The sequence below is a fragment of the Mirounga angustirostris genome, unplaced genomic scaffold, assembly GCF_029215605.1.
Source record: "Mirounga angustirostris isolate CCGP_5_RB_7025 unplaced genomic scaffold, mMirAng1.0.hap1 SCAF_9, whole genome shotgun sequence".
Classification (NCBI taxonomy): Eukaryota; Metazoa; Chordata; class Mammalia; order Carnivora; family Phocidae; genus Mirounga; species Mirounga angustirostris.
Window position 1 is genome coordinate 47,435,261 of NW_026991717.1, and position 18,657 is coordinate 47,453,917.

Consider the following 18,657-nt stretch of genomic DNA (forward strand, 5'->3'; position numbering starts at 1 on the left):
TGATTGAGGTGATTGAGGGGTGGCTGAGGTTGGTTTTTCTGAGAAGGCAATTATAAAGCTTATAAAGCTGAGACCTGAATGATAAGAATTAGCCATGGAAAGTCTGACAGGAAAGCATCCCAAGTAGAGGGAAGAACAAATGCTAAGGTACTAAAAGGAGAGGGAGCTCAGCATATCCAAATAACAGACAAACAAAAGGCCAGGGCCAGATCTTGCAGGGCTTAGACCAGGATACGGAGTTTGAATTTTGCTCCGAGAGAAATGGGAAGCCATCTGTTGTAGGCAGCCTGTAGGATGGGCTCCCAATGGTCCTGCCCTATTGTAATCCCTTCCCATTAAATGTGGAATGGACTTATTGACTTCTAACAAATAGTAAAAATTTACATGGTAAAAAGTAATGCAAATGGTGAAAGTGACAGGGTGTCACTTCTGAGGTTAAGTAGTAAAAAATTTGAACACATTTCACCGAAGGTGTACAAATTAAAAATAAGAACGTGAAAGGTGAGCAGTGTTATTAGCCATTAAGAAAATCCAAATTAGAAACACAGTGAGAGAGCCTGGGTGGCTCAGTAGGTTAAGTGTCTGCCTTCTGCTCAGGTCATGATCCTGGGGTTCTAGGATCAAGCCCTCCCAAATCGGGCTCCCTGCTTAGCGGGGAGCATGCTTCTCCCTCTCTCTCTGCTGCTCCCCCGCACTTGTGCTCTCTCCCTCTTTCTCTCAAAATTTTAAAGACAAAAATACAATGAGATAACTATAACACAATTACCAGAATGTCTGAAATGAGAAAGACTGACCATACCAAGTGTTGGAAAGGATGTGGGACAACTGGAACTTACTCTGCTAATGGGAACGTAAAATAATACAACCGCTTTGGAAAACAACTGGGTAGGCCCTGAAAACCTGCCACATAACCCAGCCATTCCTCTGCTAGGTATTTACCCAAGAGAAACAAAAGCCTGTGTCTATCTGAAGACCTATACATAAATGTTGATAGCAGCTTTATTTGTAATAGTCCGAAAACTGGAAACAACCCGTCCATCAGTAGGTGAATAAACAAATTCTAGTATGTCCATACAATTGAATACTGTCCTACATGCAACAACTTCAGTGAATCTGTTATACTGAGTGAAGCCAGGAAGAGTCCACACTGTAGAATTCCATTTACATAAAAGTCTGAAAGATGCAAACTAATCTTTAGTGACTGGAAGTAGATCAGTGATTGCCTAATGATGTGGGGTGACAGGCAGAGGCTACAGGGAAGGATTATGAAGGGGCAGGAGAAAGCTTTTGGGGGTGATGGCTGTGTTCATTATCTTGATTGTAGCAATGGTTATGTGAGTGTGTTCATTTGATAAGTCACACCTTATCCCAAGGTAAACTTAAAATGTCTGGTACATGGCAGCTCTGTTATACCCCCAATGAAGCTGTTAAAAGTACTCCTCTGTCTTCCACGCTCTTCTCTGTTTTCATGGGTGAGCTGCCTAAAAAACTTGTCTGCACCCTCTGACTCCATCTTCTGCATTCCCACCAGTGCCATGAACCCTCTCGTGCAGGGGGGTCAAACCCAAGGAGCAGGTTTTAGTCTCTCTCTTCCTTGCTGCCTCTGACCTGTTGACCCCTTCCTCCTCCTTACAACTCTCCTAACATAAATTCCATGCTACCAATTTCTCCAGGATTTTCAGCTCTAGCGGTTTTTGCTCTTGGGCCAGAACTAGAGCCAGTGTTAGGACCTTACTACCTGGAAGTTCCAAAGGTTCCTCAGGTTCAGCTCGTCCGAAGCTGAACTTATGTTCCCTCCCCCCAGTGGCATCACCATCCACCTAGTTGCCCAAGCCAGAAACTAAGTATTCATACCCAGCTATTTTTCTCAATCCAATAGTCTAAATACTGTCTTCTCTGGACCCTCTCCCTCTTTACACTGCTTTCAGCACCTCCCCACACACCCAGCATTGCCTCCATTGCCTCTGTCCAAGTCCTTGAGCGAACTGCTCTAACAATTCCTAAAAGGTCTCCCTATCCTGGCCTAATCTGTCCTTTTCCTTCTAACTGCCGTTGGATAGCCTTCTTCCTTAAAAAAATCTAATTTTGCTTCCTTCACTTGGAATACCGATGAGGGAAATACCAATATCAATGTAGCAAAACTGGAAGTGTTCAGTTCCACACTTGTTGGGCCTCTCAGCTCACGGAGATGGTCCTGCCACTGTGTTGGGATCACTGGAGGGTCTAGATGGGGAGCACCGCAGGGGCACACACAAGCATGCCCAGTCTCTGCCTAGAATTGACAGTGGTGTGTGGTCCCAATGGCGGTGGTAGGTGATGAAAGCATATATGAAAAATGTAGCCCAGCTCCAGTTAAATAGCAGGAACTTGGGCAGCAGAATGATGGTTAGTGGGAGGTTAGTCCCTCAAGAAAATGTAAAGGAGAGGACAGGCAGATATTTGAACCAGACAAAGTCACTGGGAACAACGATCACCGAAAAACCTGTGATGATTAATTTTATGTGTCAGTTGCCTAGGTTATGGTGCTCAGATATTTGGACAAACATTCTAGATGTTTCTGCAAAGGTGTTTTTGGCTGAGATTAACGTTCAAATCAGTGGACTTTGAGTAAAGCAAATTGCCCCCCATAATGTGTGCGGGCCTCATCCAATCAATTGAAGCCCTTAGTAGAATGAAGACTGACCTCCCCTGAGCAAGAAGGAATTCTGCCAGCAGACAACCTTCAGACTTGAACTGCATTAGTGGTTTTTCTCTGGCTCTCCAGCCTGCTGCCTACCTGCAGAGATAGTCATGTGAGCCAAATCTCTTTTTCTGAGATTCACTTTAAGGAATTGCTCCCATGATTATCTACACACACGTGCCACTGCATCTGTCTCTCTGACGAACTCTGACTGGTATGGAGCCCAATAGCATCAATCTGTTAGGAAAACCAAGGGTCCATCATGACATCAGGGGGAGAGGGCTGACTGAGGAGAGGGAAGGCTGACCTTTGCTGTGCCCCCTGCTATGTGCTGGGTATGTGAGGAAGACATGGGAAACGAGTCATAAACAAGCTTGAAGCAAATTTCTTTCGTGGGTTTTTTTTTTTTTTCAAGCATTCATTTGGGAATGGAACATGCTGAACTTTCAAACAAACCATAGCAGCCATAGCTAATGAAAAATTAAAGAATGGTAAACCTTAGACTTCACTGAATAATAATGGCTGACATCTGTGTACCATTTACCAAACCTGCTCCTCCAGTCAGTCCCCACACTGCTTTCGCGGATGAGCAGAGCAGTGGAGACTAGCCCCACTTTACAGAGGGAGACCCGAATGCTAGGACCTCCTGCCACTTGTCCAGCAGCCTTATCTGTCTGTGCCTCAGCACAGAGCTTCGCAAAGAACTGGCAGGAGCCTGGCCAGTTAGGGGAGAGAAATAAAGAAGGCAACAGGGAAGTGGAATCAGGCATGAGAAAAGCAGAGTGAAGAAAGGAAAGGAATGGGTAAAGAGGGAGACAGAATAGTGGAAGGGGCAGTGTAGGGATAAAGTTCCTCTGCACAGAAATCAGAAACCGAAAGCTTCATCAGAAGCCTTATGCTGAGAAATTCCCAGATAAATTCATTTCCCTTCCAACTCTAAAATTCTATACTACAAAATGTCACATTTCCCCTCTTTGTATTTTACTGTGATCCCACTGCAACAAAAGGTTTTCCTCAGCTACTCAGGGGCTTAGGCTGTAAAGTGCATGTACTCCACACTAAAAGTAAATTCTTGCATTAGTTATCCAAACTGTTTGAAATGAGGAACCAAATTTCCAACTCATATCTCCCTCTTTATCAGCAAATAGTAATTTAAAGCCATTTACCGGGGCTGTGGTTCCTGGGTAACAGACTGTGGCCTATTAAAATTAATCCTGACAGAAGATCCTTGCTGCTTTCTCCAAGCACATTCAGACCATTGGTTTATGAACAGGATGAACAGACGGGCCATCCCAGAGGGCTTGAGGGAGGAAGCACGTTAAAATGGACGCCTGCATCTTTGTTTGCTCAGCTGCTTGGAAAAACTAAGACTGAGGGAAATGGGATTAATCAAGGGGGCAGTTGCCCATGGAAAAAAAAATAGGAAGACTCTGGTGAGAAAATCCCAGCCAAATAAGGTTCAAGTTGAAGGGAAAGAATTCTTTTCTCTTTAGACTTTCACATGGTTGAGTGTTATTTGGTGACAAATCTCCCATTTCTGGCCACCAGTGTTTTATGATTTTTGTGATAGTGTGGGAAGAGATATTTTAGGGGAAAAATAATTAAATGTTTGATTCTCAAAAATTTCATGTAATTTTACCTTTAACAAATTTAATGAAGATTATTGGTTAGATAGTGATTGTGATTGAATAACATCTCTCTGTGATTTTTTCATATGAAACAATTCACAAACCAGAAAAAAATATTCTTGTAAGATCACGTTCTTGTAAGTGGTACAGACTATATAGACATTGTAGCTGAGGCCCCTCCTCTCAGTTTGGGAGAAAGAATCTTGTTAGAATCAAGATAGACTCTTGATTTAAAATATCTTCCCCCTCCCCTTGACTTATTTCACTTCCCTTTGACACTGACTGAAATTCCAGCAATAAGATTACTAGGTTAACAAGGATCTTCCTTTGAAACCATTGATATTTCTAAAAGGGTTGTGGCCTATCAGCCATTTACACATGAGTATGAATTGGTTCCAAATGGCTATCTGACAAAAGGCTAGCTGAGGTGATAACCTACACTAAAAGAGTGGAATTTGATAGGAGGGCAAGGGAGGAAATTGAGAGAATTTTGAGCAATCGGAGAGGAAGAGTAGACCATAGAGAGTATTGCAGCAGGGTTTACATAGCAGGAAGACCCCAGAGGACCGCCTATCCAGGATTTGGAAAATATGGAGAGCAGGCAAAAGGAGAATGTCAAAACCAAACTTCGCTTGGAATTTGTTCAGATTCCGTGCTGGAGGGCAGACCTCCTATACATACATGGACCTTGTCAAAGATCTTTCATTAAACTTGGGAGTACACTGTGTACCAAAAGATGGCTATAAAGTAACATCATTAAAAAATACACTTATATGTTTACACTTGTGCTCAAGGAAAGATAGTTTGCACATGTATTTATCAGAAAATAGAAAAGAGTAAGGGAGGTAATTTGCAAAGTCACGAAAGGGTGAGATGGTATAATTTCCTTTCAAGTGTTACGGGGCAGGGAGTTCAGAGTTGTGCATTTCGTGGAGGGAAAGAAGAACCAAAACTCTACTACAATGTCAGCACACCATATATCTCACTCTTTGGAGTCTGATGTCTATCAGAAGCTATGAAATAAAGACCCTGGTGGCCGGCAGGAGGATGGCATCAGAGAAAGCTGACTGTGCCTCTCCTCTCACGAGACCTGACCAGAATCAAGTGTCTGGTCACCTTTAGTGTTCTGTCTTGCACGAAAAAGAACACAGCTCTGAAAAGCTTCAGCTAGGGGAGGTGGGGGGAGGGGGAGGCACAAGGGACACCCACGGAATATATAGTTGGGAGTATTCAGAAAAAAAAAGTCCTTGATTTTCTTCCTAAAAATTTGGAGGAGAAAACCGTTAAACCTAGTATATAGGACAGTGAAGGTGATACAGATCCAAGAACCGAAGGGGTGGTTGTCAATCCCCAACTGTGTTTTTGTGGGGAGAGGGTTTATGTACCACTGACTTTGTGGCCAGTCCATTAATTTCTCTGGGTCTCCGTTTTCTCCTGTTTTATAAATGAGGGTATTGAACCAGACAAACTCCAAGATGCCTTTCAACGCTTAAATTATATGATTCTAGGATGATTAATGTTATGATACATTCTTTGGCAACATCTGCATCTATTTAAGCTCATAAATGTTGAGAAGAAATATTTGGTATGCAGTAAACCAGGAAGCAGGTAGCTCCCTTTAAATAAATACTCATCCAACAATGATGATGTTTCAGGTTTTATCAACCCTTGCTGTACTCCCATACTTGCCCATATCTTCTGGAACTGGATAGTGTCTTCCATCACCTAGAATTCTTGAGCTTAATTTAATTTTTGTATCTAATGGATGACGGCTCTGAGTAATTTAAGATTGTTTATAAAGTTTAAAAAAAAAACCCTGGAGTTGTCAAAATAGAAGACAAGCAAACTATAATGAATGATGTGAGAGGAACATCATTTCAATCAGACAAGAGAAAAGGGTGCTTTGAAGGAATAAGTATTTTTTTTTATAATGCATAGGAAAAAAACTATTAGATAAGGTAAATAAAGGGTTGCAAATTGTGGGTCTGTGGCCACATCCAATCTACAAATGGATTTTTTTGGCAAGACCGAGTTTCTCAAAATCATGAATTTGAGTGACTTTAAGATGGGCATGTACTTATCATCTGCGTGAACATTCCCCCAAGCAGCCTACACCAGACCTTTGCACCTCTGTGCAGACCCTGGGACACCAGGGCATTTGACTTTGGGTGTGTCATGCAAGTATAAATGAAAAATTTTGCCCAACATTTTTCTTTTCTGAGAGGCTACAGTTAATCCCACAGAAACTTCTAGGTCACTAGTACAAGATATATACTTGTTATAGTAAAGTGTTCTTTACCTCCAAATGTCAGTTTTCCTAAGGTCTTCTATGTTTTACAAATCCCAACAAATGGGGCGCCTGGGTGGTTCGGTCAGTTAAGCATCCAACTCTTGATTCCCGCTCAGGTCATGATCTCAGGGTCCTGGGATCAAGCCCACGTGGGGCTCTGCACTCAGTGGAGAATCTGCTGGAGATTCTCTCCCTCTGCCCCTCCTGAGTACTCTCTCTCTCAAATCAAATAAATAAAATTTTTAAACAAAACAAGAATCCCCACAAATGATTCTCTGATAATTTATAGCATTAATGTCCCCCTAGATTATAAATTTCATTGAGATTACAGGTTTTTCTTTTTTTTTTTCCTCTAGAATTCAGTGTAAAAGGTAAATTTTATCTCAAAAAGACTCAGCCTTTTCTGGGAGGAAACCAGTTGCCTTGTTTTATAGTCAGACTAATAAGTGCTATAGTTAAAAGTTATAATTCTGTTATTTTGAACATTTCCTAAAGAATTATTTGTACGGGGACGCCTGGGTGGCTCAGTTGGTTAAGCGATTGCCTTTGGCTCAGGTCATGATCCTGGAGTCCCAGGATCGAGTCCCGCATCGGGCTCCCTGCTCAGCAGGGAGTCTGCTTCTCCCTCTGACCCTCCCCTCTCTCATGTGCACGCTCTCTCACTCATTCTCTCTCTCAAATAAATAAAATCTTAAAAAAAAAAATTATTTGTACGCATCTCAGTCATTTTTTACAAAGCTTGATATAACATTTTTCTCTATTAAAAAAAACATTTTAAACAGTCAAAGAAAATGATAAATCTTTATGATCACCATGGAAACATCAGCATCTTTATGACTATATTTTCTATTTTCAATTCCATTTTGGGGATTTGGGGACCAAAAAAGGTTAACTTGAGACGGTCCTAAATTCCTTCCCCAGCCCCCCAAAAATGTTTAAATAAATTCATGGGTACCATAAAGATATTTTATTTTAGGGTTGGGCCACAAAGTGACCAGTTAAGTTTTTTCAGGCTGAATGTGTTTTGTTTAGGAGGTGGCAAGTTAAGAGGAAAGCAGAGAATTAAAATATTTGCAAGATGTCATTAATCTCCAGCAAGAGCCTACAGTTGTTTTTTTTTCCCCTCTTCATTTCAGAACTAATCCAGCTTTCTGTTATTTGGCTCAGAAAAGTCTTAAATCTGTAACAAGAGAGTAACTTCCTGTTCTCAAGAGTATGGCTGCCAAAGAAAACATTTACAAGAAAAGTTCCAGGGCCAAAAAATTGCCTACTAATTATTTCTTAACCCCCTCCCACCCCTAATTCAGGAAGGTGAATGCTGTAAATGCTATACGTTAAAACTCAAAAGTATGTGTTGAAAAATTAAGAGAAAACCCCTAAGAACTGTTTGCTATTTATTTATATTTTATTGCATTCAAATTACATGAGTTTTATGGCCCTTGGGCACAAATTAATGTTTCTTAGAATATTTTGTTCGGAATTCCACAAAGATTATACTATACCTTTATCAAAATACATTATGGAAATTTTTACCTGGTACCTTCCCAACTGAAGAAGGGAGAAACAGCCCCACCATTCAGGATCTGACCTAGTACTACCAGCTAGGCCGTGATATTGCTCCGAGTTGGCCTGACACTCAGCAGTGAGGTTTTTTGGTTTTTGTGGGCTTTTTTTAAGATTTACTTACTTGAGAGAGAGAATGCAAGTGGGGGTTGGGGCAGACGGAGAAGGGGAGAGAGAATCTTAAGCAGGCTCCCTGCTGAGCAGGGAACCCAATTGTGGTGCTCAATGTAGGGCTCAATCCCAGGACCCATGAGATCAAGACCTGAGCCATAACCAAGAGTCGGCTGCTCAACCGACTGAGCCACCCAGGCTTCCCATTTAGCGGTGAAGTCTTGGTGTTCTCCTTGGTGATCTATTCATTCAGTGCAATGCCAATCAAAGTCCCAGAGCCTTTGGATAGAAATGGACAGACTGTAAAACTTATGGAAATACAAGGGATCTAGAAGAGTCAAAACAACTTTGAAAAGATAGAACAAAGTCAGCCTATGCCACGTGATTTCAAGGCTTATTAGAATAAGATGGGCAAATAGATCAATATAACAAAGTAATGAGTACAGAAATAGACCAATGCAAATATGGCCAATTGATTTTGACAATGGTACCAAAGCGAATCAGGGGAAAATGGGTAGTCTTTTCAACAAATGGTGCTAAAACAATTTATACTCTACACCATGTATTAATAATCTAATCCTGTCCAACAAATTACCCCAAAATTTAGCGGCAAGTCTCCCTCTGGTCTTTTTGCCTCTGGCCTCTCTTCCTGGAAACACATCTCCAGTCTCCCTTTGGGGCTTTCCCTTCTCTGACAAATTCAAATGGGTTATTCTCAAATTCACATATGAGGAAAAGGAGACTACAGTTTATTTAATCTGTTTATCCAGGAACATTTTTTTTCCCTATTTCCCCCTGCACAGTCCCACTAATATTCACTGAGTCTCTAGTCTGTGTCCAATAAGAGGAAATCTTAGATCTGCAAATATTCGTGATGCAACACCTCATTCCCAGTAATTAAAGTAATAATGGCAAGTATCAACTGTTGGCATGTCTCTGGTGCAGTGCTGGAAAATTTTTCCATTCTCTCTCACGTGATCTGCACAGCCAACCTATGAGGGGGATGTAATTCCATTTCTAGGCAAAACTGCTTATGGGAGCACTGAGTTTGAAGTGGCCTGACCAAACAGGTATTGTGACTTAGTGGTAGACTTGAGACCGACTCCAGGCTTCCCACCTGTGTTCTGGAAGCAGGCCTGCGTGGTTTCAGACAATTTTCATCTCTCTCTGAGTTTGTTTCCTTGTCCGCAAAATGGCACTAGTAACCTCTTCTACACAGAATGAGTGGTTGCAAAGATTTAGTGGATATATGCTGGGCCTACCTCAGTAACTCTTGGTCTCCTGTATTTCCCCAGCCATGGCTCTTTCTGGAAGACTTTCCATTTGTAGATTTCTTCATGATTATCGAGGTGTGGAAATGAGTCCCCTCCTTTATGGGAAATTGCCCCCAAGGAGCTCACATCTCGGGAGAGACAGGAAATGGACATCATGATCAGTCACTAGGTGTAAGAAGACAAGAGAAGTCTCGGAAAAAAGTCCCCCTGGGATTCAGAGACAGTAAAGCTCAGGAGGAAACTGACTCTCCGGGAACAATTTTGGAGAGGCAAGGGTCTCAAGGTGCACATCCCTGTCTCTCCCACATTGGGCAGGCAGCACCTGTAATGCTTTGGTTGTACAGAACTGGGCTTCCGAGTCTGGATATCAAGAGTGATGTGGTCTAATGTGGCCTGAGCCAAGACAGGAAGGAATCCTGCCCTTCCTGTCACATGCCCCCCACCCCACCCCTTGCCCTTGGGGGACCACGTTGGAGCTCCTGGAGCAGGAAGATAGCATTTCTTGGGGAGGAAGAGGGTTCCCAGGGTAGACTCACCACCAGCTCAGGGGCCAGCCTTGGTTGGTGCACCCTCTAGTGGGAGGAGGGCACGTCATCATCACTCAACTCCAAGCACTTCCCAAATGTCCCTCTTGCCCCGCCCTGAAGCCTGCCCTCCAGGGCAGGTCCCACCCAGACTCAGACTCAGTCGCATGGCCTGAATTTTTCCTGCCTCCATGGCTGGCTCTTGCCTCTGACTAAGCAGCAGGCCTTCTCTGATTCCAGGATCTTGGGGGAAAGCCCACTCCCTCGAAGCCCAGGCCTGTTTCCTGTTTGCTGCCCATGCTCTCTCTGGGCCCTGGGGACGCCTACAGGCCTGCAGCTCACACCTGCACAGTCCCTCAGCTCAGGGATCCGAAGGCAATATCCTGAGGAACTTTGTTCACTGCCTGTTTGGGGGACAGGTCTGCCTAAAACAAGCAACTTTATACACTCCTTCATTTCTCATTCCCAGTGTTGGCAAAGGGGTCAGGAAACCCCATTCTCATCCTGTTGTAAGAATTTACATGGACACAAATGGCAACAGGCCCAGCTGGACCATATGCACCAAAAAACTTGAAGTTTGCATGATTTTTGACCCGACCCAGTGACTCCTCTTGTAGGGATTTATCCTGAGAAAGTAATTAGGCAAGTGTACAAAGGTGTATGTATAAGATGATTCATCAGAGGACTGCTTAAGAAAAGTAAAGACAACTTCGCAAATTCCAACATGAGTGGGTAGGGCGAGTAAATCATAGTACATCAATAATACGGAATCCAGTTAACTGTAAGAAACAGTGGCATAGATCTGTATATCCATATCTGTATAGAATGATCATAATATAGTAAGTGAAAAGAGGTTACAAAGTCTGTAATGAGAGTAGCACTTATTAAGTGCCTACTGTGTGCCACGCACTATTTTAGAACTTAATGGGTATTAAGTCATTTCATCTTCCCACCAACTCCAGTTAGGAAAGAACTATCACGGATCCCATCTAATAGGGGCTTGAAGAGGTTCTATAACTTGCCCAAAGCACACACTAGTGACTGAGCTCAGTCTCCAGAGCCCATGTTCCTAAATACCACGATTCTGCTTCTCAATAGTGCCATATGTGTCTTAAAAACAAAACAAAATAGTGTGTGTGTGTGTTTTAAGAAAGCCAAGAAGGACTGAAATGAAAATTTTGATAGAGGCGTTATTATAGGATGTTATTTTTTTTATTTAGGACAAAACCTCGCATACAAAGATGTTTTTCATTTCAGGAAGATAGAATTACTATGTAGTATTAGAGTTAACCAGATAACTTTCAGGGTTTACACACACACACACACACACCCTATCTTAGGGTTTATAAATGCTTCTGTGGACTGTACTGACCAAAAAATCCCGGGGCCCTGACTTTGACACTCCCAAGCCCCATTCTGCTCTCTACCCCTTCTAACTGGCCATGGATGAAATCCAGAGACAACGTAGGTAGAACAAAATATATGGCATTTATTAAACGTGTGACACAGGTTCTAATATCAAAGTAGAGCATGCATGAACAAATTATTCATTTAACAAAAACACCAGTTGATACTGAAAACATGAAATGATTACATGTCCACAACATACAAAATTCTCTTTCAGTTAAAGTGAGAAAGGGAAAAAGAAGAATCACAGGTGAAATAAACACACTGATTTCAGTGAGCCCCATGAAGGCATAAGGCACAAATTAAACCAAGGGATTAGCACATCAGAATGAGGCACTTGTGCCTGCAAGAGGCCAGTCTCCGCCCGTGGCTCCCACAACCCCACACAGATCCTGGCCACCAAGAGGAGAGAGCACCCTTCCCTGGCAGGGTCAGGTCTCCCCAGGTGCCCCTGCGCCTGTGGACAGGCTTCTGGGCACCAGAGAAATACCGCCTCTAATACTTTTATGGGTGAATAAAACCTTCATGCTGTAACAAATGATCCTGGTGTGAATAACATGAAATTTCAAATTAATGCCCTTTTTCCTCCCAACCAAAGGCTCATAAACCAGAAAATAAATTGTGAGGGAATTCTCCTGACAGAATTTCAGTGTCTACTCGGAAAGCTAACGATGGCCCAGTAAAGCATGGTTGGGTGTTTGAAATATGACCTTGAAAGCTCTCTCTCCTGCCCTCCCCTTCCACCTCACTTTTCCTTCATGTTTTAGAAGTAGATCAGAACCTCAGCAGTCTCCTTTCTGGCTGCAACTTACATAGGAGGAAGCAGTAGTCACCCTTCCCAGACCTGGAGACGCATGGTTCTAGGGCTTTTGTCCATCTGTACAAAGTGTGTGTCTCCAGGTGCCTAAGTCAGTGTTTTCTTCATGGTTAACTCCAGGACCCGTGTGTATGGGGTATAGTTCCTGGAAGGCATTGAGATTTCACGCGTCCTACCTGTTGGGCTGAGAAATGAGAAAAGGCAGGTCAGGAAGATGGAACAAAACTCTCCATATTCTTCATGTAAGACAACTCTGGGAAGTGGTTTTGCCACCGCTGCAGCCTAAAATTTTATAAACTGATAGTGTCAGTTGAATTTTCCATTCAAATATTATAAGAGGGGCCTTTATTTTTAGCAATTTTTTTTCTTAAGATTTATTTGAGAGAGAGCTGAGAGGAGGGAGGGGCAGAGAGAGGAGAGAGAGAATCTTAAGCAGGCTCCCTGCTGAGCACAGAGCCCGATGTGGGGCTCGATCCCAAGACCCTGAGATCATGACCTGAGCTGCAATCAAGAATCAGACGCTTAACTGGCTGGGCCACGCAAGCGACCCTTTAGCAACTTTCAAAGGTTGTGCTAAGCATCGATAATTCAGAAAAATAAAAAAACATGTATTTAAGGAACTCCTATTTTGGTGGGAAAGGGATGTACATGAATAACTGTAATAAGAGACACATAATGAGCTGTGCTGGATATTCTCCATTTGCCCATTCAGATTACTCTTCCCTGTCTCCACCTCACTCTGTGCCCTTGGGAAGCTGACCTGAAGGTCAGTGTCCATGGGTTCCCTTACCCTTTAGCTCCCAGCGGGTTCTGAGCAGTTGGGAACTGGTAGCAGGGGATGAGAGACTGCAAGGACAGAGAGGTCAGGACCTTTGTTCCCTTCTGGCCAGGCTGCAGCTTGGAAGTTGGCCGCATTGCCCTAGCAAAGGCCACAGCTTACAGCTCTCCCCTTTGCCTGTCCTCCTGGCTTCCTCCCCCTGCCTCTTCAGGCCCAGGCTGGTAACAGTTTCCACTGTGCCAGCTCCAGAGTACGCCACTGTCCCTTATTCACTTTTCTCAGCGCTGCCCAAACCTTCATAAATAGTCCCTTCATCCTAGTCTCTTCAGTCTTCCTGTCCTGTCAGGACCCCGAGTAATACAAGAATTAACATATTATGGGCACATTGAGGGCAGAACGAGTTAGCGGCACTTAGGAGGGCATCTGGAAATGTGCACAAAGGGGGGAATCTTGCAGGGTGCCTAGGCGGTCCTCAAGTGGTCAAGGAGGAGATGGGAATTCAAGTGGAAGGGATAGGGTGTGCAAGGGCCAAAAAGGGTGAGCACAAGGGCTATGGGTGTGGAAAGGAGACATGTTTGGTAGGACTGGAGCAAAGAGCTCTTGGTGGAAAGTGGCAGAAGACGAGACCGGTGTGCCCTGCTAAGGAGTTTAGAAGGAGACACGGAGCCACTAAAGATTTGTAAGGAGGGGCAGGATATGCTCATCTCTTTATTCTAGCAGGGTTCCTTGGCACCACTGAGGGTTGACTGCAGAGGGGTTAGTCTGGAGGCAGAAGGTGAGTTAGGAGATTTTTTTTCTATATTTAGGAGGTGAGAGAGAGAGAGCATGAGAGCTTGAATTCTGACTGTAACACTGGAGGTGAAGTATCAAGGGAAGGGTAGGGAGATATTGGGGAGGTAGAATTAACCAGGATTTGGTGGCTGAGATGGAGAAAATCTCCCATCTCTTTTTCCTCCTGGACACACAACTACCTTTCCCAGTGTCCTTTGCAATTTGATGGGCCATGTGACTAAATGGACAGAAATGATGTATATTACTTCCAGGTTTAGCCCATAAAATTCTTCTACATAATCCTCCATGCCCAGTCTCTTCGCTTTCATGCAGAGAATATAGTGGAGGGCTCAAGAGGACTCCAAAGCCCAGGCAGGGTGACTAGCTGGAGGAATCCGGGCTCCTGAATGACCATGTGCCATGAGGCCCATGCCAACTGGCCTTGCACTGTAACATGAGAAATCAGTCTTGATTTTGCTAAGCCGAGGTCTGTGGGCTTTTTGTTACAGCAGCTGCATTCGTTCTCCCCGCTAATGAAGTGACCAGTTGCGTGTGTGAGATAGGAGTCAGCTCCCTTCCCTGAATGGCCCATAGCCTGTCATTCACAAAGTGATGTGGAATCTACCTCCTTAACTACTGTTTTGTCATGTGCCTTCTCTATTCCCTGAGCCCCTGGCCTAGTTCAGGCTCTCAGAATCTATCTTTGAATCCTGGAATAGTATTCTAAATGGTCTCCCTCCCTTCGGTGTTGGCAGTCTTCCTCCTCCTCAAATCCTCTACCCAGCTTGCTGTCAAAGAGATCTTCCTGATGATCGAAGTATAATACCATTCTTAAAACTTTTCAAAGTCTCCCCATTGCTTCTGGGATGAAGTCTAAGCTCCTGTGTATGGTCTTAAAGGCCCTCTGCTGTCTCCTGTCGTATCTCCCATCTGGCCTTGCTAAGAAACACAGTCGTCACCATAGCCACACTGCCATTCTCATGTCATTCCCTTTGCCTTGACTGCTTCCCCAATCCAATGGATCTGATGAATTCCTGCCTATATTTCAAGACTCAAACCAAATATCGCCTCCTATATGACAATTTCCCAGATTCCCCACCCCAGTGATAGAAATGAGCATTCCTCTTTTTGTCTGTTCCCTTGAGTAGTGGTGCTCAATTTTCTGCTTCCACAAGGTCCACTTTTGCTAAACTTTCCCAGCAGTTAACACTTCCCACTACCCTGCAGTGATTTTTAACTGTAGTTGGCATATAGCTTCTTAATGGGGTGTATTAGAAGCTTGGGGGAAATTTTAAACTTCACCGGTCTTCCCAAGAGATTCAGTATGTCTTTTCCATGCTCTCCAAACTATCTCCCCACATACACCTTGAGAAGGACTGTCATACAGGCTTCCTTTTTGTTTTTTTTTAAAAGATTTTATTTATTTGAGAGCACGTGAGAGAGCGAGACAGAGCATGAGCTGGGGGAGAGGGAGAAGCAGACTCCCCACTGAACAGGGAGCTGGATGGGGGCCTATCCCAGGACCCTGAGATCATAATCCGAAGGCAGACACTTAACCGACTGAGCCACCCAGGCACCCCTAGGCTTCTGACACACCACTAGAAGCACCCCGTTGTCCCCTCTGGTCTACACATCCTCTGCTAGTCACAATTTCCTGAAGGCTGAAAACCACACTCCTCTTCATGACTCTAGCAGCTCACTCAGGCCGGGCACAGAACTATCACTAAATGTATGGATGAGGAAGGAAACCAGAGGACAAGGGATTTCCAGGAGTGAATGGTCAGAGTGTCACCTGCCACAGATCTGGGAATTCAGGGGTCCCCAGGGACCTGACCAGGCAGGTTAGTGGAGTGCCGGGGCAGAAGCCAGATGGTGATTTTGCCAACCACTGAAAATTCCATGTAGAGGAAATGGTCTCTGGTGATAATATCCTAAAAGCCCGTAAAATGCAGAAATATTTATAAAGGTGAGCTTTCCGGGTTTCAAAAACAGGCTCCGATATCCCAACCTTTCAAAAAGAAGTGAGGTATTTTATGTGGTCAATCACTAGGATCTTAAGAACACAAATAATTTCAACCACAGAACTGAAATTCAACCATTTTCTTTAAGGCTATTGGTAACCTTTTATTATTCCATAAAGGGGCAGGTCCCCTGGGGGAAACAACAGCAGAGTCAGCAAATAAAGCTTTGACAAAAAGCTACTTTGTGTTCTGGTCTCTACAACAGAAGTATAAAAATGTTGGCATTTTAAAGCGCTTACTATGTGCCCGGCACTTATGGCCATGGGGAATATTTTTCATTACATCACACCTATTAAGACATAATTTATGAGCTTGCTGGAAACCAAGTGTCACTAAGGGGCAAGGAGAAAAAGTTTTTCTTTTTGTTTCTTGTTTTTCATCTTTCTCTTTGAAGGCAGGCTAGCAGACTGGATATTGCTCTCAGTGGCTTTCATTAACCTGTATCAAACCTTTAAATCAAATTCTTGAGTCTTTTTAAAAAAATAGGTGTTTAAAAGTCTCTGAAATCACAGTGAGTGCCTTCTCACCCCTTCCCTCCCTCCTTGCTCTGCTGTAAGATCCTTGCTGTCTAGAAACAAATGGAATGCAAGGGTTAGATGAAGAGAGGAAGGAGTTGAGGAGAAACTGGAGACAGAAGGTGGTATTCAGTCGCCTAGACCTAGAGAACCCAGGTCTCCAGCAGCCTGGTGGCAGTGGGACTAAAGGGGGACAGCCCTGTACAGGCACTGAGGCTGTCCTGGGGCACAGGTGTCCTCAGAGAACGGACCTCAGGGCCCCGGGAAAGTCGTGGCAGCTCAATGGAAATAGGAAAATGCACCCCTCCGCTGGGCACTTTATGCCTGTATTCTACTTCACCAGCCCGGCAGGCCACCCAGGTAATTACTGTCAGAATCTTCCAATTCTGGCTGAGAAACTGAGACTCAAAGAGATTAGGGATTTGCCCAAAGCTGTAGATATAGCGAGAGGCAGATCAGCCAACACATGTTTATGGAGCATCAAGAAAGTGCTAGGCTAGGGGATGGATGAGAGCCCAGGGTCCCTGTCCACTGGAGTCCACAGAGTTGGCACAAATAGGGAAGTGGTGGTGATGTGGGGAGGAGGTCACAAAAGGGGTTTACTGACTCTGTAAGTAAAGAAAAGGCTGATTTCGAATTTTTCCAGCATAAAAATCAAGCAGCAACACTTATAAGTCAGACGCTGTTAGCACAGCATGGAAGCCCTCCAGGTAGAGGGAGAAATGAGTCCGAGGTAGCTACTCCTCCCCCCGTGAGGCTGCGTGCGCAAGCACCTGGAACACGCCGCGACCACTCTGACATCTCAGCTGACGGGGGCCTCATCCACCACGGGGCCTTCCAGAGTTTTATGCACTGTCTACAGGGCTCCAAACCACAGAGTTTAACTGGAGAGCTTAATGCATACTGAAGCACTATCAGTCCATTGAACAAGATCACTAATGAGTTAATGAAATTGTCTTAGCACACCCCAATTCACTCCTATTTGATCTGGTGTCTTACATGAAAAATCAGAGCTTTGGTGTAGTTAATAGTTAATAATAGCTATTCTTAAGTAAGTACTTAACCAGTTACCATGCTAAATGCTAAATATACATGTTTTCATTTAATCCTCATAGAAACCCTATGAGATTTGATATTGTCCTCTTCATTCCCATTTTAAGGATGAAATAATGGAGGCTTCAGAGCGATGAAGTAGCTCGCCCAAGGCTGTGCTCGGCTGACAGCTGGCTGGGCAGCGAAGCCCCACGGCCTGAGGCTCCCCAACTGGACCACACTGCCAGGTTCTTTGTAAGAGAACAGGTAGTGAGAACAAAACTCATCTGCAGAATTAAGGCTTAAGGCAATACTTTTATTCATCTAAAACATTTCAGAGGAGGCCATTTCAAAATATTCTGGAAAACACCATAAGATCTTGTATTAGATGCAAGTTCAAAGTCCAAGTAAGAACCAGGAATTTTGTTAGAACATACACAATACAATTTAGCAACTCTATTGAGTATTTTAAAACGACACAAGTACCACACCAGGTTCTAATCCTGGCTTTGTGGCTTTCAGTGAATCATTTATCTCTCTGAGCCACGATTTTGCTCTCTATCAAAACATGGGGATTAAATTCCACCAGGGGGTTCCAGTTTCTTTATTCAAACAAAATCGTACTTGGGGTCCAACATCTAAAACACACTAAAAGCTGAGTATTTCAGTTTTGTGTCGTTTTGTTTTTCAGGAAGGGGAGGGTCCCCCCGCAGGCCAGCTCCTTGCTCACCTTGTGCCCCCTGAGGCATCCGGAGGCCTCTCCCTGAGCCCCAAGCCCAGAGCCCAGCAAGGCAGCTCCAAGAAGCACAGGTGAGAAACTACTGCTGTGAAATCTAACGACCCCGTGCTCCTTGCCACTCCATCCCGCGTGGCCCCTTTCACGTAGTGGGCACTTAATAAATATCGGAGAGGAAACGAATGGAATCTTACCCTGCCTTTTCGGAAACTCGGATATGTAGCTTTCATTTCCTCTGCTGACTGACCTACGCAGTGAAAGCGCTAAGATGGATCCTGGGGGAAACCAAATGTTACATTTATGGAAAAGCTGCTTTTAGATGCTGAAGTGGCTTCCAAGTTCACCATGGCCATAAGTTAAGGGTCTGTCAGCACTTCCATTATGAAAACCGCTTTGTGGTTTCATAACTTAGCCATAAAAGTTTGCTTCAGGCTATCCTTCGGCATGCAAATTGAAAACCTTGTTTTAAGCCAAAATGTGGGAATTAGAAAACAAAACAATTTATTGGTT

At 43.9% G+C, this 18,657-nt stretch overlaps 1 protein-coding gene and 1 long non-coding RNA gene across 5 annotated transcripts in view; one reads left to right on the plus strand and one right to left on the minus strand.

The window, feature by feature from the left end:
- Window positions 1-18,657, plus strand: part of LOC123861166 (uncharacterized) — a 38,593-nt gene that overhangs the window by 3,918 nt on the left and 16,018 nt on the right. For both annotated transcript variants that reach the window (XR_010405012.1, XR_006794979.3), the window contains exon 2: window positions 18,103-18,221. This is a non-coding gene — a long non-coding RNA (uncharacterized LOC123861166). The remainder of the gene's footprint in view (window positions 1-18,102; window positions 18,222-18,657) is intronic.
- MYZAP (myocardial zonula adherens protein) overlaps window positions 11,543-18,657 on the minus strand; it is an 87,470-nt gene continuing 80,355 nt past the window's right edge. For all 3 annotated transcript variants that reach the window (XM_064570416.1, XM_045899987.3, XM_045899986.3), the window contains one exon: window positions 11,543-12,478. In XM_064570416.1, the coding sequence (XP_064426486.1) occupies window positions 12,382-12,478 (97 nt within the window). In that variant the 3' untranslated portion in view covers window positions 11,543-12,381. The remainder of the gene's footprint in view (window positions 12,479-18,657) is intronic.